Source organism: Stegostoma tigrinum, chromosome 8 (genome assembly GCF_030684315.1).
Source record: "Stegostoma tigrinum isolate sSteTig4 chromosome 8, sSteTig4.hap1, whole genome shotgun sequence".
NCBI lineage: Eukaryota > Metazoa > Chordata > Chondrichthyes > Orectolobiformes > Stegostomatidae > Stegostoma > Stegostoma tigrinum.
Genome location: NC_081361.1, coordinates 84,343,287 through 84,369,476, shown reverse-complemented (window position 1 = coordinate 84,369,476; position 26,190 = coordinate 84,343,287). Strand labels below are relative to the sequence as shown.

Here is a 26,190-nt window from a genome sequence, read left to right as displayed (position 1 = left end):
GTCCCGAGGAGGTTCCTTCACCTTAAGCTCCCTAACCAAGTCTGCCTCATTAGACATCACCAAATCTAGAATTGACTGGTTCCTTGTGGGCTCTACCACCAACCACCAAAAGAATTTTTGTAGACATTCCACGATTTTTTTTGAGATTCACTACCAAACTGCATATTGAAGTCCCCATGATTACTGTAATAGTGCCTTTATTGCCTTTTCTACCTCCTGATTTATTATCTGCCCCTTCCTGGCTACTGTTGGGGGGCCTGTATATAACCTTCTGGTTCCTCAACTCTGCTCAAACGGATTCTGCACCCTCCGATTCTGTATAACTTTTTGCTGTTGATTTATTTTCATTTCTTACAAACAAAGCCCCCTTCCCACCCCATTCATCCATCTGTCCCTTCAGTGGGATGCATGTCCTTGGGTATTTAGTTCCCAACACTGATCCTCTTGCATCCACAACTCTGTGATACCTGCAACATTGTACTCAACAATTTCAATCTGTGCTATAAGCTTATTTTCTTTGTTTCATACACTGCACGTGTTTAAGTGCAACACCCTCAGGCTTGCATTGACTTTTCCACCACCCCCTTTCTCATCGTTGTCTGTCTATTTGTTGTGCCTGAATGTAGTTTTCTGATCCTTTCCATACACTCTGTCCTCTTGTTCTTTACTAACCCTTCCAGAACCTTTCCTTGCTTTAAGTGATTAGTCAGTCATAAATTTCCTGCAGTGATTATTATACAGGTAATCCTCATTTAACATTGTCCAGTTTAACATTATTATGCTTGAACATTGTTTTCCTTTTAGACCCTGTTTCTTTGAGTCATGTAGCTGTCATCACGTTTTTGCTGTGTGGTGTGTATCACTTTGTCGAAGTGATAAGATGCTGAGGCCTGATTGGTGCTATGAGAGCTGTTGACCATAACATAATCTTTGTTTGATTTAAAGGTTGGCATCACTTTGTTCACTGTGTCGCACAGAAAATCTCTCTGGACTCACCATGAGGTCAGTACCAAAATGCTCAATTTTCAGCTTTTCAGATGAGCACATTAAACTTTCGAGAGCATAATTTTAAACAACTGCATTTGACAGATGCTATCTAAGAAGGAGCTCTTCTTGTTCAGACAAGATGAACAATGTGCAACCCAATTCATGTTTGAATGTACCTGTAGAGTAGAACTAAGTTGTGATATTAAAATTCATAAAAGAGAAGTGAAGGCACATGACCCTCCTAGTCATTGCAGGCCTTCCCTCTCGCTGACACTCCCAGCCACTGCAAACTTTGCTCTTTTTGACCCTCCTAGAACTGCAGACTTTCCCTCTTATTGGCCTTCTTAGAACTGCAGGCCTTAGCAATGTGAAGTCTTTCAATTTAAAAAGTAAAATGTTTTAATATTTTCTGATGAAGAAGGTCCCACGGAATTACGCATTCATCTTTGTATTTAATGTGAAATCTAATTTGCTAAGTTTATAGATAACATAAAGATAGGTGGAGGGACGAGTGGTGTTGAGGACATTGGGAAGCTGCACTGAGGACTTGGACAGGCTAGGGGAGTGGGCGAAAAAGTGGCAGATGGAATACACTGTGGGAAATTGTGAGGTTATGCACCTTGTTCGGCAGAATAGAGGCATGGACTATTTTCTAAATGGGGAAAGGCTTTGGAAATTTGAAGCACAAGGGAACTTGGGAGTCCTAGTTCAGGATTCTCTTAAGGTTAACATACAGATTCAGTTGGTAGCTAGGAAGACAAATACAATGTCAGCTCTCATTTTGAGAATCATAGAGTCAGGGTCCTACAACATGGAGACAGGCCCCTTCCGAACAGAATGTCCATCCACGCTAACCCTACTTCCCTGCACTTGGCCCATATCCTTCTAAACCTTTTCTATCCATATATTCATTCAAATGCTTTTAAATATTGTTAATGTACCCACCTCATCCACTTCCATTGGCAGCTCATTCCATATGCATATCACCGTCTGTGAAAAATAGTTGCTCCGCAAGTACCCATTTATTCTTTTTCCTCTTACCTTAAACTGATGCCCTCTAGTCCTCAATTCCCCAACCCTGGGAAAAAGACTGAATGCATTCACCCTAACGTGCCTCTCATTATCTTATACATTTCTGTATGATCTCCCTTCAGTCTCCTACACTCTAAAGAAAAATGTTCTAGTTTGTCCAACCACTCCCTATAACACAACTCGTTGAGTCCTGGCACCATCCTTGTAAATTTCTCCAGCACTCTTTCCAGTTTAATAACATCCTCCCTGTATCAAGGTGACCAAAACTGAACACAATATTCCAAATGCAGCCTCACTAACGTCCTGTACAACTGCATCATAACTTCCCAACTTCTATACTCACTGCCCTGATTGATGAAGGCAGGTGTGCCAAACGCCTTCTTCATTGCCCTGTCTACCTGTGACTCCACTTTGCAGTCCAAGATCCCTCTGTTGCACTACACTACTTAAGGCCCTACCATTCACCTTCAAACTCCTACCTTGAATTTCCAAAATGCAACACCTCACACTTATCTACATTAAACTTCATTTGCCATTTCCCGGCCCACTTCCCCAGCTGATTAAGATCCTGCTGAAATTCCTGATAACCTTCCTCACTGTCCACAATACCACCTATTTTAGTGTCATTCGAGAGGACTAGAATAGAAAAGCAGTGGTGTACTGCAGAGGATCTGGTCAGACCTGTTTTGGAATATTTGTGAGCAGTTTTGGACCCTGTATCTAAGGAGAGATTTGCTGGCGTTAGAGGAGGTTGATGGTAGGTTTACAAGAATAATCCAAGGGATAAAGGCCTGTCACATGAGAAGCAATTGAGGACTCTGGGTCTGTACTCGACACAGTTTAGAAGGATGAGAGGGGAACTGATTGAAAGTTACAGAATACTGAAAGGCCAGATAGAGTGGACACGAGAAGGTGTTTCCAGTAGTAGTGACTAGGATCTGATTGCACAGCGTCAGTGAACGGATGACCATTTAGAACTGGGATGAGGAATTTCTTCAGCCAGAGAGTGGTGAATCCATAGAACTCATTCTTATTGAATACTGTGGGTGCCAAGTCATTGAGTTTATTTAAGTCAGAGATAGAAAGGTTCTTGGTTGGTAAGGGGATCAAAAATTAGCGAGAAGGTAGGAGAATGAGCTCAGAAATGTATCAAATGGTGGAGCAGACTTGATGAGCCAAATGGACTAATTCTGCTCCTATTTCTTATGATCTAAATGTCAGGGTGATTAAAAGTAGCAAAAGGCAAGGCTGAAGCCTTTGTATCTTAATGCACAAAGCATTAAGATAGATAATGGAATAAGGTAGATAAATTGCCAGCACAAACAGAGGTAAATGGATTGATCTCATAGCCATTACAGAGGCATGTTTACAAAGAGATCAGAACTGGAAATTTAACATTCAGGAATAGTTGACCTTTCAGAAAGATGGGAGGGAAAGAAATGCTGGTGAGGTAATGCTGTTAAAAAGAGATGAAATGAGGCTAGTTGTATGAGATGATATAGGCTTGGATGGTGTAAATTCATTTGGTTGGAGGGAAGAAACAACAAGGGAAAGAATATATTGGTAGAAGAAATGTGTAGACCCTCAAACAGTAGCCTCATTGAAATAGGTATGATTTTTAAAGGTCTTAACAGGGTAAATGATGAGAGGGTATTTCCCTCATGGGAGAGTCTGGGACTAGAGGGTGTAGTCTTAGTATAAAGGCCGCCAATTTGAGACTGCGATATGGAGGATTTTCTTCTTTGAAGTTGAGCTGTAACTGGTGAGGTTCCACAGGGATCAGCGCTTGGACTGCAACTATTTACTCTATATGGCTTGGGGGAAGGAAGTGAATATACCAGAGCCAAATTTGTAGATGGCTTGAGAATCCTTGGAGCTCCTTGTTAGAGAGATCTAGGGGGGAAACAGTCTTTGTGTATGCTTTTATGTGTATGTAGATTCTCGATGCGGAATTGAGCACTACAGGGAAAAGGAAGGAAAGTGGACATAGGAGGGGTCGGATCAGCCATGATCCAATTTACTGATGGAGCAGGCTGAAGCGGCTGAATGGCCTATTCCTAATACTACTACTTACAGTATACTCATCTTGTATTCAGTTATTCATTTCATTGCAGGTTCATAGTTCGCAGTGGAAGTATTGGTTGTCTGAAGTAAAGGCTTGAAGTTGAAGAATCGGGTTCAGCTGTTGCAATAGAGTTTGCCTTTGTGGGTGGACTCAGTAAGTTGAGCAGCTTAGAGGAATGGATGTAGGTCACTTTTCCTTACTGTTTCTGCCACCATAACACTTTAAGCCTGTCTCAGATTCCACTTGGGCAGAACGAGGATGATTTTTAGACATCACCCTCTGAAACTGTGTCCATCAGAGAGAAAATCTAACTTTCATACAATTCATAGTTAGTTGAGCTGAGGGCTTTTGCCTGGAATGGTGCACTGAGCCTCTCCTGAGGTATCTGCACAAGAAATAGCTATTCTCAAAATGGCTGGTATACAATTCCAATGTGCCATTGTTCCACAAAAAAAAGTGTCAAAGTTAATTATCGCTGGAATCCCTTTTGAGGTATCCTGCTAAAACCTTGCTACAATCACGAAAGCTATAATTTTTCACACTTCCTGAATAATAAATTGTGTTCTCTGAGGCTCATTGAATATCAACTGCCTTTGTAGTCCTTCTGTGAGAAAAGTATATTGTGTTTCCTCCAACAAGTTGATAACTCGTGAATCCACAAGAGAAGTCAAATGACTTTTGGTAGCCATTTCTTTGAAGGCTCTGTGTCCACTGTATAAAAGATTGACTTTTATACGAAATCTTTCAATATCATAACCACCCTGTTCGTAACATATTACTGCAGTTTTCTGTTCTGGTCAAGGTTATCAACCTGAAACATTAACTCTATCAGAGATAATAGCAACTACAAATGCTGGAGAATCCGATATAACAAGGTGTAGGGCTGGATGAACACAGCAGGCCAAGCAACATCATAGGAGCAGGAAGGCTGACATTTCGGGCCTAAACCCTTCATCAGAAATGGGGGAGGGGAAGAGGATTCTGATATAAATAGGGACAGAAGGGGAGGCGTACAGAAGATGGATAGAGAAGAAGATAGAACATAGAAAGGTACAGCACAGTACAGGCCCTTTGGCCCACGATGTTGTGCCGTGGAATAATCCTAATCCAAAAATAAAATAACCTAACCTACATTCCCCTCAATTCACTGCTGTCCATGTGCATGTCCAGCAGTCGCTTAAATGTCACTAATAACTCTGCTTCCACGACTACCACTGGTAAACTATTCGATGCGCTCACAACTCTCTGGGTGAAGAACCTCCCTCTGACGTCTCCTCTATACCTTCCTCCTAACACCTTAAAACTATGACCCCTCGTGGCAGTCACTCCTGCCTTGGGGAAAAGTCTCTGGCTATTGACTCTATCCGTGCCTCTCATTACCTTGTACACCTCGATCAGGTCACCTCTCTTCCTCCTTCTCTCCAGAGAGAAAAGTCCGAGCTCAGTCAAGCTTTCCTCGTAAGACAAGCCCTCCAGACCAGGCAGCATCCTGGTAAACCTCCTTTGCACCCTCTCCAAAGCCTCCACATGTTTCCTACAATAGGACGACCAGAACTGGACACAATATTCCAAGTGTGGTCTCACCAAGGTTTTGTAGAGCTGCAACATAACCTCGCGGCTCTTAAACTTGATCCCCCTGTTAATGAAAGCCAAAACACCATATGCTTTCTTAACAACCTTATCCACCTGGGTGGCAACTTTGAGGGAGCTATGCATTTGAACACCAAGATCCCACTGTTCCTCCACACTGCCGAGAATCCTGCCTTTAATCCTATATTCAACATTTAAGTTTGACCTTCCAAAATGCATCACTTTGCATTTATCCAGGTCGAACTCCATCTGCCATTTCTCAGCCCAGCTCTGCATTCTGTCAATGGAGGTGGAGAGGAGACAGACAAGTCAAAGAGGTGGGAATGGAGCTAGTAAAGGTCAGTGTAGATGGGGAGATGGGGAGGTAGGTCGGAGATAGGTCAGTCCAGGGAGGACGGAGAGGTCAAAGGGGTGGGATGAGGTTAGTAGGTAGGATATGGGGTGCGGCTTGAGGTGGGAGGAGGGGATAGGTGAGAGGAAGAACAGGTTAGGGAGGCGGGGATGAGCTGGGCTGGTTTTGGGATGCAATCGGGGGAGGGGTAGGGGAGATTTTGAAGCTTGTGAAATCCACATTGATACCATTCGGCTGCAGGATTCCCAAGTGGTGTATGAGTTGCTGTTCCTGCAACCTTCATGTGGCATCATTGTGGCACTGCAGAAGGCCCAGGATGGACATGTCATCTAAGGAATGGGAGGGGGAGTTGAAATGGTTTGTGACTGGGAGGTGCAGTTATTTATTGTAACCAAGCGTAGATGTTCTGCAAAGCGGTCTCCAAGCCTCCGCTTGGTTTACCCGGTATAGAGGCCACAACGTGTACAGTGGATGCAGTGTAACACATTAGCAGATGAGCAGGTGAACATCTGCTTGATGTGGAAGGTTTTCTTGGGGCCTGGGATGGGGGTGAGGGAGGAGGTGTGGGGCCAGGTGCAGCACTTCCTGCGCTTGCAGGGGAAAGTGCCAGGTGTGGTGAGGCTGGAGGGGATTGTGGAGCGGACAGTGGAGTCACAGAGTGGTCCCTCTGGAAAGCAGACAAGGATGGGGAGGGGAAAATGTCTTTGGTGGTGGGGTTGGATTGCAGATGGCAGAAGTGTCGGAGGATGATGTGTTGGATCCGGAGTTTGGTGGGGTGGTACGTGAGGACGAGAGGGATTCTGTTTTGGTTGTTATTATGGGGACGGGGTGTGAGGAATGAGTTGTGGGAAATGCGGGAGACACGGTTGAGGGCGTTCTCGACCACTGACGGGGGGAGGTTGCGGTTCTTGAAAAACAAGGGCATCTGAGATGTACGGGAGTGGATCTATTTCTTGTTTCACAGGTGCTGCTTAACCTGCTGAGTATTTCCAACATTTTCTGTCTTTAGCAAAGTTCAGTCAAAGTTTAATCTCATTATTATGACTAAGTCAGTGTTGATTTCAAGTTCTCAACTCTCCTAACTTTGAAGGACCATTACATTCATTTAATACAGATTCTGGGATATTCTTCTTGTTTGTCCAGTGGTTGTCTAAAGTGAAAAAGCCTAGATGTTAGTTCCCTTTTGGATAATTAGGGACGGAGAATAAATGCTAGACTAGCCAGAGAGACCCATATCCAGAATGAATTTTTAAAAACGTAGCCTTTCATCATTTCTCATCATTTTTCTGAGATTCTCTCATATCAGCAATGATATTGATTTGTATAATGCACTCGAAGTTGGAAAATACCCCTGTCAGCCTTTTACACCTACATTTTAAAGTCAGTTTTGGCGAGGAGCTGGAATGCCTGATTTGCAGCTCAATTTCTGAGCTAAGCTTAGGCCATTCCGAAAGAGAGAGGGTGGAAATGAGAGAGTTTTCCCTTAGTACGAGGGAAGAAGCTGACTTATGTTGTCTTCAAGATAACAAAGTGTGAAGCTGGATGAACATAGCAGGCCAAGCAGCATCCCAGGAGCACAAAAGCTGACGTTTCGGGCCTAACCCTTCATCTGCCATCTGGGGCTAATTCCAAAATGGCACAAGATGAGGCAGAATAGATATTCACCTCAATCATTATGCAATGAAGGCTCATCGGAAAATAGGAAGAAAATTGTGGTGGAGGATATAACTTTGAGCGTAAATGTTTAGTCTCAGTTGACTTTGTATTTGAAGCAATGAAAATCCAGGATTACAACAGGCTCAATAGTATTATGGTTAAACACTTTTATTTTCAAAATTCACTTTTTGCTCCTTTTTCAAAATTTACCCTGTTGTAGATAAATTTGACTTCTTGCAGTTAAACTCGAATTGAAACAAGTAACAATAGTCTTTGACTTTTTCAATAATTAGAGTCCCCTCATTTGCTTTCTGTATTTTGAACTGTAGACTTAAATAAAGGCACATTGGACCTCCTGATTCCGCAAAGGTTAAAGCATTGCTGAAATGAGCAAAGCCATCTCTTGAAACTGTTAAATTCCTTTTACGCTTCAAAATATGACTGTAAATTGTTATGAAAATGTTTCAACAACTTAAATTCTTACCACACTTACTCCAAGTCTGAGTTCATATGAACCTTTACAGATTGAATATGCTGGTGACTTGCCAACTGATTAATAATAATGCTAGAATACGTTGCCTTACGAAAGGCTGTATGTTACATTAATACAGTGGATATGTGCATGTGGATTTGTGTGCATGATTATGAAGTAGTGTGAGTCACTAGCACCAGATTCTAAATTGATTATTAATATCAGTATTGAAGGGTGATTGTGGTTTATTTTGATTTGATATATTTGATGTTTTGAGGTGATTTAGTATATAATCTTTCTTTCTGTCCCCAGTACTACCTACACATGGATGGCAGAGGCAATTATGAATTTAAGCCAATTACTGCAGATACAGTGGAATTTGGTTCTTAAACTCCATCTGCCAATTTGATTATGGCAGGAACGGACTGAATTGCAGAATAAATCTGTTCAATATGCATTCTCTTGTACACTAATTTAATACTTTAACTTGTAATTAATGTCAGTTTGAAAATGTGCTGTAAAAAACCGAATAATTACATTGATTAATTTGTAGTCTTGTTGAGAGTTGTATATTTGGAAATATTAATATGGAGACTCATACATCTAGTAAAATCCATCTGGAAATGTTTGAATTAATAGCTTTAATTAAGATAAATTAAAATGTTTTATGTACTGTACAAATGAAGTAATCTAGGAATGCACTGCTGAATCGCATGTTCATGATATGCAATAATTTGATATCTACAAGTCATTTCCTAATGTTTTACAGAAAAAAATAAACTGAAAATTTAATGTTTTTTATTGCTGTATGACTAATTAATTACCTTTGTGGTCAACAATGCATAATATTTCGCTTGGATCACTAAACATGAAAACAGCTCACTCATTTGGAGTGGCATCCGTGAAAGAGCCGGTTATAGACATGAGCAATTCATTTAAAGAAAACAGGAGCCGAAAGAAACTTGTTTTGGGCTCCATTGTTTTAAATCGGTTACAAGCAGTCAAATTACAAAGGTATTGATTCTCAGTCTTCTTACAGGAATCTCACATGCAAAGTTTACAATCTTAAAGCGTGTAAATGATAAGAAAATCAATGATTTTTTTCTTCCAATTGACTTCAGATGTTTCTTTATAATTCGTAGCCAAAACAAATTGGCTACAAAATTTATAAAGCCTTATTGGATTTATACGATGGAGAAATGACCACTGAATAGTGAGGGGTAAAGAAAGGTAGAGCAGTCTCAGAACAGTAGAACACACAACACATGACACCATGAACCAAGATTCTTTTGCCTTTTGCAGGCTTTTCACGATTCAATTATGATGCAGTGCTCTATGAGCCGCAGGGGAGAGTTCTCATAATGAAAAATTCCTTAGCTGCATTTCTTTTAAATTCTGGAATTTTGATAACTACACTTCCATGTTTATGATTGATAAATTTTGAAAGGAAAAGCATCTTTCAACAATGTCTTACCGGAGGTCTTGTCACGCAAGCAGGCGTGTTGCTAAACTCAGTTCATTGGCTCTTACCGATTGTGTATAATTGAATGGGCGCTGTTCTGTGGCAACCACCGCGTTGCGCTTTGAGAAAAATGTATGCCAGCTCACATCACCTGCGTTTTGGTTAATCCATTGTCCTGCGCCTTGCTCATGGACCTATGTAAACGAGTGCTTCAATTGATTACAGCTTATTTGCAGTTAGTGGTGTCCTTTCCCCGAGAAGGTAAATTTCGTTTGATGTACAATAATTGTATAATTTTACTTGGGATCCTGCATGTCTTTTATACTAACTTTAATTTTAAAAAAAGCAACGTTACGTAGTGTCTATTATCATTGACACTTTTGGAACTGTTTAATCTGCAGAAAGCTACTTGGTTTGGAATCAATTATTTTGTCAGCTATAATTGGAAAATATTAAATTCCCAATTAACATTGCATACTTTTTAATGTAATTTAAGTTAACGTGTTCAGTTTAAAGTAATTTGAATTACAATAAGGCTTTGTTTCCATGGCCTTTTCTGCTTGACGTTTTTAAACTGCTATTGATGTGCATCTAAGGAAATATGTTTGGAAAATATATAATAGACAAGGGTGAGAGATGTGAGGTGTTTCGCCACGTTCAAGATTGAATTCTGTATTAGATGTGTCTGTTGCAATTTAAGACAGTCATACACAACATTGTCAGGCACGCATTCCCAGTCACCATAAATAACATACCCCTTCCTTAGCTACAGAGAGTTTGCTGTCTTGGAAATACTTTCTCCAATGACTGGATGTCAAAATCAACCATACCTGGCAAGAATAGAAGCTCACCAAGTGGCAGGCTTACACAAAGACTTTGGAAAGAATATGGTGTTTGTTTCAGAACAAAGATCAGTGTCCTGTGCAGTGCTTCTTGCATTACTTCTTTACCGGTGATAGATTTGGACAAACTATTGGCATCAAATAACTAAAAATTCTGTCTTTGCTATCTGATATTTATTTGTAAAATCTTCACACCAAGATTCTTGCAAAGTATTGCATACCCGGCACTGCGAGAATGCTTATCAGAGCTCAGCTTTGCAAAGATGGCTAAGTGGTGTACAGAGCATCTGAATACCAAAAGCAGTAGCCCACAAATAGTTGAGCAGGGGAACCTGTATCACAGGATGTCCCAAACTAAGATACAGAGTCTCAAACCCAACCTTTAATTGGATTGCAACATAAAGAGGAATAAAACAATCTTGGATAGATTCGGGGTCTCTTCTCATTGGTAAAAGAAGCAAAAGTGACATGGAAAAACATTTTCACGTTTGTGTCAATAATACTTATTGCCAAACTTGCAGAGATTTGGAAATAATGCAGGAATTTCTCTGCCTATGTGCTGGGTTGCTGGAAGCTGCTATCTTTTCACCATCTTCGTTTGTACATCTACTTAATTTCAAGTGGTGGCAGGGGAGCATGTTGATGAGGGTCAGATAGAAGGGATCCTGACTGGATATTTTGTTTGTAATTCCTTATGTAACAAATGCAAATTGTTGGAGAAACTCAGCAGTCTGGTGGCACCTGTGGAAAGAGGGAGACTTCTTCAAAACACAAAGAATAAAGTACTTTATGTTTTATTTCACATTTCCAGCAACTACAGTATTTTGCTTTCATCAATCTGTGTAGTTTTATTGTTTAAAAATAGTAGTCTGCTGCAAATTCTTGAAACCTTCATTGGTGATTCTGTGTTACACAGTCCAGATGTAATAACATTTTGATGTTTTGGTCTTCTGTTTGCTTACAAGTCTGTGACATGCGATTTATTGCATTTGGAGACTGGGGAGGTCTGCCTGATCCACCTTATGCAACAATCGTTCAGAAAGCCATAGCAGATGAGATGGGGAGAGTTGCGCAATATACAGGAACAGATTTTGTAATTAATGTTGGAGATAATTTTTACTACCATGGTGTGAATGATGTAAATGATTTCAGATTTAAGGTAAATTGATTTATTCATTCATCTTGGGTGTGTATAAAGTGGGAAATCTCTTTTCAAAGGCTCAAGAATGTGTTTCACTTAGTAATGGTAAAGATTCCCAAAGTAGCTTGGCTAGTTGCTGCCATCTCCAGTTGTATTTGGATTCATTGTGGGAGGTTGCAACAGGAATGGAATGCACAGTAAAGCCTTCTACAGTTAATGAGAGAAGACAATATGCTGATATTTTAATTATATGCATTCTAAGTGGATCCTAAACCCCAAGCTTGCCTGTTGACAATTAGGTAATTCCAGGAAAGTAGCAACTGTTTAAAGGTTATGCCATGCTTACATTTTTAAGCTGCATTTGCTCTTTCTAATAGTGTATTCTATCCATGAATTCCTGATCTAAAATTGGCAATCATTTATGTAAATTTATAGTAATATATAAAAGATATCTAATGAGACAGCAAAATACAGCATCTGTTAAACATTGAGTTCCCATATAAATGGTGATTGTGAAATTAATTAAGTCCATGTCATGTAATACAATTTGTCTGGCTAATGTAAATTATTTTCATGACCCTTAGATGTTGCAAAATGAAGTGTAACATTTACATTGGAACTTAATGGTTGGCAGAACTGTAATCGCAAGCAATTAGCTAAGCCACCGTTGTGAATTTTTAAACCACATGTCTGCTGTAAAGCAATTAAACATCCGGGAGGTTAAATACAGTGAGGCAAAACAAAAAAAAACTTGATCATGTAACATTATGAAATCATGTCTATTATAATTCAATTTGTCAGATTAACATTTAGAATTTTGCTGACAAAAATTCTAAAATAACTAAATCGAGTAATTGAAGGGAAGTTAACTGCATCAAGAATTAATAGATTTTCCATTTTAAAGTGTACTCTGCTTTATAAAGCAATGTTCAACCATAATATTCAGTTAAACAAAGTTTTTTTTTCTGACTTTGGAACCAGCTATTTATTTTCAATTCTTCTACATTTATGAATCATTGTAAATTAGCTCTCCTCCCACATCTGTCACTGATGCACTCAGTCACTGACATAGATATTTTTAAATTCTCTAAATAGGAGACATTTGAGAATGTGTTCACAGCTCCGTCCCTTGCCAATATTCCATGGTATATTCTGGCAGGAAACCATGATCATTTGGGTAATGTTTCAGCACAGGTTGCTTATTCTGTGGCCTCTAAGAGATGGTAAGTGATTCTGAACATCTGTCATGTGACATAGTACTTTTAGTTTAGAAAGGCAGAATTAAAGATGTCACCTTTCCCACAAATCTGGTAATCCATCTAAGCATCCAAGGAATCTACATCGGCTGGAGACATCTGGTTAATTAAGTAAGCAGATGTAGAAACCCGTGATAGATTCATTCTTCATTCCTTTCTATTGTGGACAGTATAGATTTTAAAAAGGTTTATTACCAATTGGACATTGTGCCACTGAAAAGGGGCATCATCCAATCATGAATTAACATTCTATAAGCCTATCATTAACCATGACTTCTTTTGAAGATACTGCCAGAGCTTTTGAGATTTCCTTTCAGTGCAACCTAGCAACTTCGAGTGATTTTGGATTTTCCTGTAATTATGAAGAATTAATTAGCATTTCCATTTTATCTACTCCATTTACAATTTCACCTTGGCAATACTGTATTGCTTTTGACTTGCCAACTTTGAATATTATTTGTTCTGGAAGACAGCCAAACTCTTGTGTGAAAACTGTGAAGCATATGACCAAATGGTAAATATTTCTTAGCATTCAACTCCTTTTGAAGAAGCACATTATAAAGTATTTGTCTAGTACAACAATTAGTTTAGCATTTAATGTTTAGTTTGAGGATGCATCAGCTGGATAGATTGTCCATTCCTTCCTGCTACAAGTGGGCCAAGCATGGCCAGATATTTCAAATTAGACTTTGCTCCTATTTAGAGTGGATTTTTGTTCAAGAAAAGCACTGAGTGCAGTTTCATTGTTATGAAGCAAGTGATTTAAACACATGCACTGCACAAAGATTTAATTAATCCTTACAATCATTAATGAAAAACTGTAACTTGGAGGAATGATTGGCCCTGTACATACTGCCATGCTGTGAGTTGTTGGCCTGGCAAATGGTTTTGTGTTCACTGACACCCAAGAGCATGCATGCCAGCAGCAAAATCTTTGAAATACAGAGTGATAAAAATCTAACAAACCCCTTAATAATGAAAAAGAAAATATATAGGTAGAAGATAAAAATTGTCCTGCCCTCCTTTCTCTTTTATTCCTACTCATGAGTCCTCTTTGACTTGCTAGGTATCCTTGCTCCAGTCTCCTCCCGGTATCATGATAATGATCTCTGATTCTGTTCCCCACAGCTTGCTAAAGACACTGATAATGGGAACTGCAGATGCTGGAGAATCCAAGATAACCAAATGTGAGGCTGGATGAACACAGCAGGCCCAGCAGCATCTCAGGAGCACAAAAGCTGACATTTCGGGCCTAGATGAAGGGTCTAGGCCCGAAACGTCAGCTTTTGTGCTCTATTGTTAAAGACACTGTTGTGTTAGAGGAAGAGACCTAGAGATTTCATCATAGCCACCATAAACTGGGATAGTCATAATGTTAAGGGTTTAGTGGGGGCTGATTGTTTGAAATGTGTCCAGTGGAGCTTTTTGTACCAATTCGTAGAATGCCCAACAAGTGACAGTGAAGTGCTGAATCTGGTTCTGGGGAAAGAAACCGGACAAGTGTTCAACGTGGCAGTGTTTTTAACTTTTCCTTTAGCAAAAGCGGCCACAACACTACAGTTCAAATTTATTCTGGACAAGGAAAAAGATGGCCTAAAAAAGATTGCTTGGGATTGTGGGAAGGTAGATTTTAATAAAAGAAAGATCTGGCCACGGTAGACTGGGAACAGCTCCTTACATGTGAGTCTACAGCAGAGCAGTGGGAGGCACTCGACAAGAAGCTTTGGAGAGTACAACATGCCCAACATGTACCCTTTAGCGGGAAATGTAGCAGCAATAAACTCAGAGAATCCTGGATGTCTAGGACAATTAGGGCTGGATGAGGAAGAAAAGTAGGGCTTTTAGTAAATCCAAAGGAAACATTTCAGATGCAGCCCTAGAGGAATACAGGAAGTGCGGGAAGGAAATTAAGAAAACAATTAGAAAAGCAAAAGGGGACCATTGAAAAGGACTTGAAAACGGAATTAGGGGGAATGTGAAGATATTTTATAAATACTTCAAAGGGAAGCAGTTAACCAAGGAAAAAGTAGAGCCTGTTAGGGACTCGGGGCAACCTGTGCATGAAGCTGCAGGATATGGGAAGGGGGTTAAATGAATACTCCTCTTCAGTCCTTCCTTAGGAAAAGAAGAACGTAGATACAGGATTCAGGAAAATGGTCTGTGAGGAACTGGCACAGTTTGACATAGGAACTGGGAAGGAATTGGGGGTATTGGAGGCTCTACTGAGGTTAAAAACTGACAAATCCCCTGGCCCGGATGAATTGTACCCCTGGCTGCTGTGGGAAGCGAGGCAGGAAATTGATCGGGCTCTGACACAAATTTTTAATTCCTTTCTGGCCACAGGGTAAGTACCAGAGGGCTGGAGGATGGTTAATATGGTTCCACTTTTTAGAAATGAACCAGAAGCCTACAGACCGATGAGCTCCATGTCAGTGGTAGGGAAGCCATTGGAGAAAAATCTGATGAGAGTATTAATAAACACTTGGAAAGGTACATGTTAATTAGGGATCGTCAGCATAGCCTCATCAGAGGGAGGTCATGCCTAACAGATTTGTTAGAAATTTTTTGAAAATGTGATCATGTGACGTTGAGGGAAGTTCAGTTGATGTAGCTTATGTGGATTTTAGTAGAGCTTTTGACAAAGTTCCTCATGGAAGACTGATTGAGATGGCTAAAGCTTGTGGAACTGAGGGAAACTTGGTGAGAGGGCTCAGAAGCTTGTTTAGTAATAGAATGCAGAGGGTGGTGGTAGAAGGCTGTTTGACTGACTGGAGACTGGTGTATAGTGGTGTTCTACAAGGATCAGTGCTGGGACCCTTATTGTTTGTTATATACATAAATAATTTTGATGAAAATGGGCTGAAGGGCCTTCATTGTATGAAACTGTGATTTTGGAGGTGCCCTCCCCTAACAGGACCACCTGCTGTCAGTCGGTTGGCTGCCAATCAGAAAATGGAAGAATTCTATAGTTATTAAGCAGCTAGCCTTAAAGAAGATAGACTTTTATTTGAAATTTGGCACAGTAGTTGTGTGGACGATGTTATCCAGTCCCAATGTGCTGATTGGAAAGTTACTCCAAGGATGTTTTCTGTGTTTTGAAACAGAGGACGTATGTCCTGAGAAACCAGACTGTTGGGTCCCCTCCCCCCCAACCCCGAGTCAGTACGAGACAACGTGTAGCATGTCAGCTCTAGTAGAGACTGAAACACACAGAGCATCTGTCAGAATTATCGATGTTCGAACAGCAAGTTGAAGATGATTTTCCCTACAGTCATTTGAAAGTTCAAACATCTGGTGAAGGAACTGATTTAAATATTTACCAATGCATGTAAGCCCATTGAGAATGTATGTGCCCTGCCAGTAGAAGCAGCCATCAGGGCATTGGGTGTGGAAGGAGCACAGCGTGCAGAGCCTAAATAATTTTATGTCACATTAAAGTCAGTCACTTCTACTGTAATTATGTAGTTAGAGAAGCCAACTCTTCCAGAACAAATGCAGTTTATTCAGGTATTTACAAACGTGACAATGCTTAGAAGTCAGAATCCAGGTTAGCTAAGGTTAGCTATCTTTTCACTCAAGAGTTTGGAATTAAAGCTGACAGCAGTCCAGTCCAGTTTGGATTAAATGGCTATGCGTTTTGTTGTAGGAACTTTCCAAATCTCTACTATGAATTGGATTTTAAGGTTCCTGATATCAGCGTTTCTGTCACTATTCTGATGATCGATACTGTTGTGATTTGTGGAAACACCTATGAAGCCAACCTGCCGGATGGACCTGAAAATCCCCAGTTAGCCAGGCAGCAGCTACAGTGGATCCAGCAAAAACTCGCACATTCCAGGTAACACCAGAAAATTAAAAGAAGTCACATCCAGAGTAGAATTTTGTAGACTAAACCTAACATTACCAAATTGGCTTAGACAAGAGACAAGACAGTGTGTGGGTTAACACATTGTCTTCACATTTATCAGGATAGCGGTTGTGTGAGCATTTGAGGGGTATAATACTTCATGTGAGGGAAGACAGTGTAAAAAGTACAATAGTTATAAAGGTAACTGGTGAGTGGAGAGTGACTTATTGCTGCTATTGTGGTCTGAATTGAGTTTGAATAGTATCTAGGCCTGAAAAGATCGTAGAGTATCCTGTAGTGAGAGTCCATCTAGTCTTTATCCTTTTGACGGGAGTTATCTATCTAATCCCATTTCTCTTTCCTAACTCTGTATCCTGATGGAAAATGTACTGTCAGGTAAATTGTCTGTGATTTGTTGGCTTCTGTTTTAGGTCTGACTATTTGATTGTTGCCGGTCACTATCCAGTGTGGTCAATAGGACAACATGGTCCGACTCCATGTCTGGTAAATCAGTTAAGACCACTTCTAAAGCAGTACAATGTGACAGCCTATATCAGTGGCCATGATCATAGTCTGCAGGTAGGAAATATTGAATCAACTTTCATTGTTATATTATTCCCACTTCTGCAATTGTGGAACTTTAAATTATGACTTCTGAAAGCATTAGCTGCATGATTTTTATGGGTTTATTCAGGATGTTTCAAACACGATAATATTCTTCATTATTAATTAAATTACAACACTTGATATTGTCCAGTTAGGTGCTTTTATATATGAAGCCCATTCTCCTGAAATCACATGTCGTGAATGTATTTAATAATCCACTTCTGTAATATGCAAACATACCTAGTTGTAGATCATATTTATTTGTAGTCAAGATCTTTCTGTACCTCCACAAAGAGCCAGGAAACCTCCCAGAACTTACACACTCGACAACTCGATGAAAGCTCTACTTTTGCTCACAGAAGGAGCAGTTCTTCCGATGCTAAGTATTTCTGCATATTCATGACCTGAAAATTGTGGATAAAACTCTTTACTTGCTGATTAAAAAACTAACATGCTGCAGACAATAGTCATTAAAATAAAAACAGGCAATGATTTGATTTATGTCAGACATAATGGGAACTGCAGATGCTGGAGAATCCAAGATAACAAAGTGTGAAGCTGGATGAACACAGCAGGCCATGCAGCATCTTAGGAGCACAAAAGCTGATGTTTTGGGCCTAGACACTTCATCAGAGAGGGGGATGGGGAGAGGCTTCTGGAATAAATAGGGAGAGAGGGGGTGGCGGACCAAAGATGGAGAGAAAAGAAGATAGGTGGGGAGGAGAGTATAGGTGGGGAGGTAGTGAGGGGATAGGTCAGTCCAGGGAAGACGGACAGGTCAAGGAGGTGGGATGAGGTTAGTAGGTAGGAAATGGAGGTGCGGCTTGAGGTGGAAGAAAGGGATGGGTGAGAGGAAGAACAGGTTAGGGAGGCGGGGACAAGCTGGGCTGGTTTTGGGATGCAGTGGGGGGAGGGGATGAGCTGGGCTGGTTTTGTGATGCAGTGGGGGGAGGGGAGATTTTGAAGCTGGTGAAGTCCACATTGATACCATTGGGCTGCAGGGTTCCCAAGCAGAATATCAGTTGCTATTCCTGCAACCTTCGAGTGGCATCATTGTGGCACTGCAGGAGGCCCATGATGGACATGTCATCTAAAGAATGGTAGGGGGAGTTAAAAAGGTTCACGACTGGGAGGTGCAGTTGTTTATTGCGAACCGAGTGGAGGTGTTCTGCAAAGTGGTCCCCAAGCCTCTGCTTGGCCTCCCCAATGTAGAGGAAGTCACACCAGCTACAATGGATGCAGTATACCACATTGGCAGATGTGCAGGTGAACATCTGCTTAATATGGAAAGTCATCTTGGGGCCTGGGATAGGGGTGAGGGAGGAGGTGTGGGGGCAAGTGTAACACTTCCTGCGGCTGCAGGGGAAGGTGCCGGGTGTGGTGGGGTTGGAGGGGAGTGTGGAGCGAACAAGGGAGTCATGGAGAGAGTGGCCTCTCCGGAAAGCAGACAAGGGTGGAGATGGAAAAATGTCTTGGGTGGTGGGGTCAGATTGTAGATGGCGGAAGTGTCGGAGAATGATGCGTTGTATCCGGAGGTTGGTGGGGTGGTGTGTGAGAATGAGGGGGATCCTCTGGGGGCGGTTGTGGCGGGGGCGGGCTGTGAGGGATGTGTTGCGGGAAATGCAGCAGACGCGGTCAAGGGCGTTCTCGACCACTGCGGGGGGAACATTGCGGCCCTTGAAGAACTTGGACATCTGGGATGTGCAGGAGTGGAATGCCTCATCCTGGGAGCAGATGCGGCGGAGGAATTGGGAATAGGGGATGGAATTTTTGCAGGAGGGTGGGTGGGAGGAGGTGTTTTCTAGGTAGCTGTGGGAGTCGGTAGGTTTGAAATGGACATCAGTTTCTAGCTGGTTACCTGAGATGGAGCCTGAGAGGCCCAGGAAGGTGGGGGATGTGTTGGAGATGGCCCAGGTGAACTTGAGGTTGGGATGGGTGTTGGTGAAGTGGATGAACTGTTCGAGCTCCTCGGGGGACCAAGAGGTGGCGCTGATACAGTCATCAATGTGATGGAGGAAGAGGTGGGGCTTGGGGCCTGTGTAAGTGCGGAAGAGGGATTGTTCCATGTAACCTACAAAGAGGCAGGCATAGCATGGGCCCATGCGGGTACCCATGGCCACCCCCTTTGTCTGTAGGAAGTGGGAGGAATCGAAAGAGAAGTTGTTGAGGGTGAGGACGAGTTCGCCTAGGCGGATGTGTGTGTCGGTGGAGGGGGATTGGTCGGGCCTGCGGGACAGAAAGAAGCGGAGGGCCTTGAGGCCATCTGCATGAGGAATACAGGTGTAGAGGGACTTATTGTCATGTGTTCTGACATACAGTAGAGTTTGCATGCTATCCAGGCAAATCATACTTTATTTAAATAATTCAAGATAATGGGATAGAATGCAGAGTATAGTGTTACAGCTACAGAGTAGGTGCAGAGAAAGATCAAGATTTGTGAGAGGCCTGATCATAAGTATGAAATCAGTGGGGAATAAGCTGTTTTTGGATCTGTTGGTATGTTTTCAAACTTTTATATCTTCTCCCCGATGGAAGAGGATGGAAAAGAGTACAACTGGGGTTGTAGAGTCTCAGATTATGTTGGCTGTTTTCCTGAGGCAGCGGGAAGTGTACATGGAATCAATGGATGCAAGGCTGGTTTGCAAGATTGACTGGCTGCATTCACAACTCTGTAATTTCTTGTGGCCTTAGTCAGAGAGCCATAGAGATGTACAGCACTGAAATACTCCAACTCATCCATGCTGACCAGATATCCTAAATTAATCTAGTCCCATTTGCCAGCATTTGACCCATATCCCTCTAAACCCTTCCTGTTCATGTACCCACCCAGATACATTTCACATGTTGTATTTGTACTAGCCTCTACCATGTTCCCTGACAGCTTATTCCATACACGCACCACCCTCTGTATGGAAAACGTTGCCCCTCAGATGCCTTTTAAATCTTTCCCATCTCACATTAAACTTCTGCCTCTAGTTTGGACTCCAAGACCCTGGGGAGAAGACCTTGGCTATACACCCTATCCATGCCCCTCATGATTTTATAAACCAGAACAAGGTCATCCCTCAGCCTCCAACACTCCAGGGAAAATGGCCCCAGCCTGTTGTGATGCATCCAGATATGATGCTTTCTACAGTGCATTTATAAAAATTGGTAAGAGTCATTGTAGACTTATTGAATTTCCTTAGCCTTCTGAAGAAGTAGAGACGTTGGTGTGGTTTCTTGACTGTTGCATCAACGTAGATGACTAGGACACATTGGTGGTGGTGTTTACTTCTCGGAGCTTGAAACTTTTGACCTCAGCACCACTAAAACAGACAGGGGTGTGCCCTCCACTTCCTGATGTCAACAACCAGCGGCTTTATTTTACTGACATTGAGGGAGAAATTATTGTGCAGGAAATGCTGAAAATATTCAGTTAGTCAGGCAGTCTCTGTGGAGAAAAACTGATGTTCCAAAGAAGTATCATTGAGCTGAAAAGTTAATGGCGTTTCTCTCCATCCTTAGCTACTTTATTTTCAGTTGCTATATAGACGCATACCATTTTGATCTTCTGTTCATGTCCCTCATGTATGCTGCTGGAATAAACCCAAGAACAGATTGAGTCATTTGTTGGGAAGTCAGTGTTGTAAGTTAGGCAGGCCTGAAGGTTGAGCTGCGGGTATCTGTCCTTGTTACATCGATGCCCATTTTGTCCAACCTGAAAGATTGAAATGAAGCCAAGTGAGCATAGATGTCACATTCAGGCACAACCCCTACTTATTGGGCAAGGAAGTGGCGGATGGAATACATTATGGGAAAATGGAAGTTTATGCACTTTTACAGCAAGAACAGAGGCGTAGATTATTTCCTTGCCAAAGAACTGGTACTGCGCTGTAATGTTTTATGTTCTATGTTCTAAATGGGGAAAAGCTTTGTAAATCTGAGCCACACAGGGTCTTGGGAGTCTTAGTTCAAGTCCTGTACTTAAGAAAAGATATGATGACATTGGAGGTGGTCAAGAGGAGGTTTACAAGAATGATGTCAAAGATGAAGGACTTGCTAAATGAAAAGTGGTTGAAACTCTGGGTCTGTACTTGATGGAGATTAGAAGGATGAGATTACAGAATACTGAGAGGTCTAGATAGCAATTTTTTTTATTATTCATGTATAGGATTGCTGGCTGGCCAGCATGTATTGTCCATCCCTAGTTCCCCTCGAGAAGGTGGTGGCGAACTGCTTTCTTGAACTGCTACAGTCCATTTGCTGTGGGTTGATCCACAATGCCATTAGGGAGGGAATTCCCAGACTATGACCCAGTGACAGTGAAGGAATGGCCTTATATTCCAAGTCAGGATGGTGAGTAGCTTGAGGGGAAACTTGTTCTCATCTATCTGTTGCCCGTGTCCTTCTAGATGGAAGTGGTTGTGAGTTTGGAAGGTGTTGTCCGAGGGTCTCTGGGGAGTCAGGAGGTGAGTTACTTACCGCAGGATTCCTAGGTTCTGACCTGCTCTTGTAGCCACTGTGTTAATGTGGTGAGTCCAGTTGAGTTTTTGGTCAGTGGTAACCCCAGGATGTTAATAGTGGGGGATTTAGTGATGGTAACACCATTGAATGCCATGGGGCAGTGGTTAGATTGTCTCTTATTGGTGACAGTCATAGCCTGGAACTTGTGTGGTACGAATGTCACTTTTTACTTGTCAGCCCAAGCCTGGATATTGTCCAGATCTTGTTGCATTTGAATATGGACTGCTTCAATATTTGAGGAGTCACAAATGGTGCTGAATATTGTGCAAGCATCAGCAAACATCCCCACTTTTGACATTATGATGGGGGGATGGTCATTAATGAAGCAGCTGAAAATGGTTGGGCCTAGGACACTATCCTGAGGAGCTCCTGCAGAGATGTCCTGGAGCTGAGATCACTGACCTCCCACAACCACGACCATCTTACTGTGTATCAGGTATGACTCCAATTACTGAAGAGTTTGCCCCCTGATACCCATTGATTCTGGTTTTGCTAGGGCTGTTTGATGCTGCACTCAGTCAAACGCAGCTTTGATGTCAAGGGCTGTCACTCTCAGCTCACCTCTGGAATTCAGCTCTTTTGTCCATGTTTGAACCAAGGCTGTAATGAGGTCAGGAGCTGAGTGTCCCTGTCAGAACCCAAACTAGGCATCACTGAGCAGGCGCTGCGTGATAGCACTGTTAATGACGCCTTCCATCAATTTACTGATGATTGCGAGTAGGTTGATAGGGCGTTAATTGGCCGGATTGGATTTCTCCTGCTTTTTATGTACAGAGCAATTTTCCAAATTGTTGGTTGGATGGACTAGCTTGGCTAGGGGATTGACAAATCCTGGAGATAGTGTTTCCACTACTAGGAGAGACTAGGACCTGAGGATACAGCCTCAGAGTGAAGGGATGACCCGTTAGAACTGAGGGGGGGGAGGAATTTCTTCAGCTACAGGGTGATGAATCTTTGGAAACCATTGTTTCAAGAAGGCTGTGGAATCCAAGTCATTGAGTGTATTTATGACAGAGATAAATAAATTCTTAATTAAGAAGGGGATCAAGAGTTATGGGGAAAAAGCAGGCGAATGGGTTAGAGAAATGTATCATCCATGATGGAATGATGAAACAAACATGATGGGCCAAATTAGGACCAGTGGGGCATGCTTATCAATGCACTATTTTCAGTTAATTCATAACAACAATATGTTGATTTTAAAATTCTCATTCTTGTTTTCATATCCCTTTTTCTGTAACTTCCTTCAGTCATTTAAGATGCACTTAGAAATTTCCGTGGCTTCCCCAGTTCTAGCATCTCTCCCTCTCTCTGTGTCTAATGACAGAGCAGCCCTATGGTCTGGGAAGACGTTACTTCTGCTAATCCATTAGTGACTGTGCGTTGAACGTCCTGGAATCTGGGCTCTAGAGTTCCCTCCTAAAACCTCTCAGTTTTTCAATCCCTCTCCTCTCCTTGAAAGACCTTTGATCACATGTCCTAACATCTTGTTTTGGGGCTCAATTTTTCTTTGGACAGTCACCCCTGTGAAGGACCTTAGGGATGTCTTATTACATTAAATATGTTGGTCATGGGAGGCCATGGCCAAGTGGTTTTATTGCTGGACGTTAATCCAGAGACCCAGGCAATGTTCTGGGGATCCGAGTTCGAATCCCATCATGGCAGATACTGGAATTTGAATTCAATAAAAATGAATGAATGAACAAAACGTTGTTGTTTTAACAACATGGGAAGACTGAATTTGGAAATAAAATGCAAAGGCCCTGATCTCGAGGAGATAGTTTGAGACTAAATGTCCTTCGGGATCTCATGGAGACCCATTTGCACCGACTACATGGGAATTCCCTGGGAAGCTTAAACTTCTAATGGAAAACTACCCGGCCTTTGCAACTCTGAAAATACCTTCAGCTTTGAGTTAAAGATGGAGACTATTTAAATTAGAAAGACAGAGGTTGAGGGGGGACCTGATTGAGGCCTACAAAATCATGAGAGATATAGACAGGGTGGATAGCAAGAAGCTTTTTCCCAGAGTGGGGGACTCAGTTACGAGGGGTCACAATTTCAAGGTGAGAGGGGAAGAGTTTAAGGGAGATATGCGTGGAAAGTTCTTCACGCAAAGGGTGGTGGGTGCCTGGAACGCTATGCCAGCGGAGGTGGTAGAGGTGGGCACGATAGCGTCATTTAAGATGTATCTAGACAGATACATGAATGGGCAGGGAGCAGAGGGATGCAGATCCTTGGAAAATAGGTGACAGGTTTTAGATAAAGGATCTGGATTGGCGCAGGCTTAAAGGGCCGAAGTGCCTGTTCCTCTGCTGTAATTTTCTTTGTTCTTTGTTCTTTGATTTTGGAAGGTTCTGACATGCTTAATGTAATAGTTAGCTAAGACATATTCAAGGGGTTAAGATCTTCCCTGACCCCTGGCCAACCATTAAGCAGATCCCTCCCTGTTCATCAACTGAACCGCACTGACTCACGTTCATCCCTCCCAGACCTGACCTGACTACCATTCTTGCCCCTTCCAGGCCCAATCTTCCAGCACCATTTCCAACACCCTCCCCCTAACTTGAACTAACTTCAACTTAACCTTACTCCCTCTCTGTGCAGAAGTAAAGGAGCGTGACTCAGCTAGTCCCAACTAACCTACCCAACAAGGAATAAAGGTGCGCTGCACAGTTCCGAGGGCTCTGGCATCAGATGCTGGGGTCAGAAATCTGGGCAACTGACCCTGGAGAAAAACATAGGTGTCAGAGCAGCAATCCCACAGTGCTGGCTCTCCAGTGTACTGAACCTATACAGTGACTGCTTCACTGAATAATGTCAGCTCTGGCAAGATACTTTAATAATAATTTCAGGAAAATATAAATTAAGGTTTACGTTGTAGTTAGACTTTAACACGGATGAGTCAGTTTTGACACTGTTGAACTAGTCTGGCCTTCATTGAGGTGTTTGGAAGCTTTAACTGCCCAGATCCAAATTAAAGATATCTGGCCACATCAGTCATTTTGAAGATTGTGCAAACATTAATATGTACACAACTATCCATCCAGATCAATGCTTCCCTTACATCTTATTCACCGTGAGAAGGAGATATACCACCATCCAAATTTTCCCTTTGTCTTTTACGTCAAACCTGCTGCTGTTACTGGCTCACCATCATCTCTCAAATTTCTCTTTCTTCAGAAAATCAGAAATTGCTACGAAATCTCAACAGGTCTGGCAGCATCTGTGGAGAGAAAGTAGAGTTAACGCTACGGGCCCAGTGACCCTTCTTCAGAATTTCTGTTTCGGTTTCCAGTATGCGCAGTTCCTTGGTTTTCATTTGGTTTAGTGGCCGCCTGTTTCTCCTTGATGGAAGGGGACTGAGTACAATGAAAAAGCGGTTCCAACTCCAGAACAGATTAACCACAAATCTGTTTGACTAGTGATGACAATCAAACCATTGATGGTGAGTGGGGATTGCTTCCAAGTAAGATGGATTTAAATGGGTTTTTTTTCCCTCTGCAGTTTATTCGTGAAGGTGAGGGGATTGCCTACATTGTCAGTGGAAGCGGGAGTTTCGTTGACTCATCAACAATGAACAAGGAGAAGGTTCCAAGCAATTGGCTACATTTCTACAACGCTGAGATTGGTGCTTTGGGTGGATTTGTACTGATTCGAATTACTGCAGAACAAATGTTTGCATCATACAGACAGCCGTATGGGATGGTGGTTTTCCAAACTGCATTACCAAGGCGCAACCTTTAAATCAGGGGAGAAAAAATGCCTTGAAAAGAAATTGATTTCTTGTAGAATTGTTCAAAATATGCATGCACTTCAACCAGTTTGTAGTGTCTAGGAGACTGAATTCAAAATTGATTTTACTGTGGACTGTTAATTGATCTATTGGAATGGGTATTGTAATGTGCTGACAGTGGTCTGTCAACTTCTCACTAAAAAAAAAGTGGAATAATAAAAGAATAAGATTGAATTGTTGGGGCAGAAGAAGTAATTTGTCAACCTTGCAGATACAGAGCTTTGAGATCACATATTGGAAATTGAGGCTGGTGATATCAGTTACGAGTGCATTCCAAATTTCCATCATGTATGCTCATGGACTGTGAGAGGAAACTGGAGGAAACCCACGCAGACACGGGGAGAATATGCAAACTCCATACAGACAGTCACCCGAGGGTGGAATCAAACCCGGGTCCCTGGCGCTGTGAGGCAGCAGTGCTAACCACAGAGCCACTGTGCAGCTGCGCTCGATGAGGTTTAGAAGAATGTGGGGGGTTTTCTCATTGAAAATTACAGAATACTGAGAGGAACTCAGTAGGTCTGGCAGCATCTGTGGAGAGAAAACAGAGTAAATATTTTGGCTCCAATGAGCCTTCTTC

The 26,190-nt window shown here is 42.0% G+C and overlaps 2 protein-coding genes across 3 annotated transcripts in view; both read left to right on the top strand.

Annotated features, from left to right (window-relative positions):
• The window catches only part of abcd3a (ATP-binding cassette, sub-family D (ALD), member 3a), a 95,810-nt gene extending 86,858 nt beyond the window's left edge, over positions 1 to 8,952 (top strand). For both annotated transcript variants that reach the window (XM_059648061.1, XM_059648063.1), the window contains 2 exons: positions 946 to 1,002; positions 8,467 to 8,952. In XM_059648061.1, the coding sequence (XP_059504044.1) occupies positions 946 to 1,002; positions 8,467 to 8,544 (135 nt within the window). In that variant the 3' untranslated portion in view covers positions 8,545 to 8,952. The remainder of the gene's footprint in view (positions 1 to 945; positions 1,003 to 8,466) is intronic.
• Positions 8,953 to 9,541: 589 nt separating this feature from the next.
• Positions 9,542 to 25,701, top strand: acp5b (acid phosphatase 5b, tartrate resistant). Its single transcript, XM_048539805.1, has 6 exons — positions 9,542 to 9,877; positions 11,424 to 11,617; positions 12,695 to 12,822; positions 16,502 to 16,693; positions 17,134 to 17,281; positions 25,322 to 25,701. The coding sequence occupies exons 1-6, from the start codon at positions 9,751 to 9,753 to the stop codon at positions 25,559 to 25,561; spliced, it is 1,029 nt and encodes a 342-aa protein (XP_048395762.1). The 5' UTR covers positions 9,542 to 9,750; the 3' UTR covers positions 25,562 to 25,701.
• Positions 25,702 to 26,190: the final 489 nt, after the last annotated feature.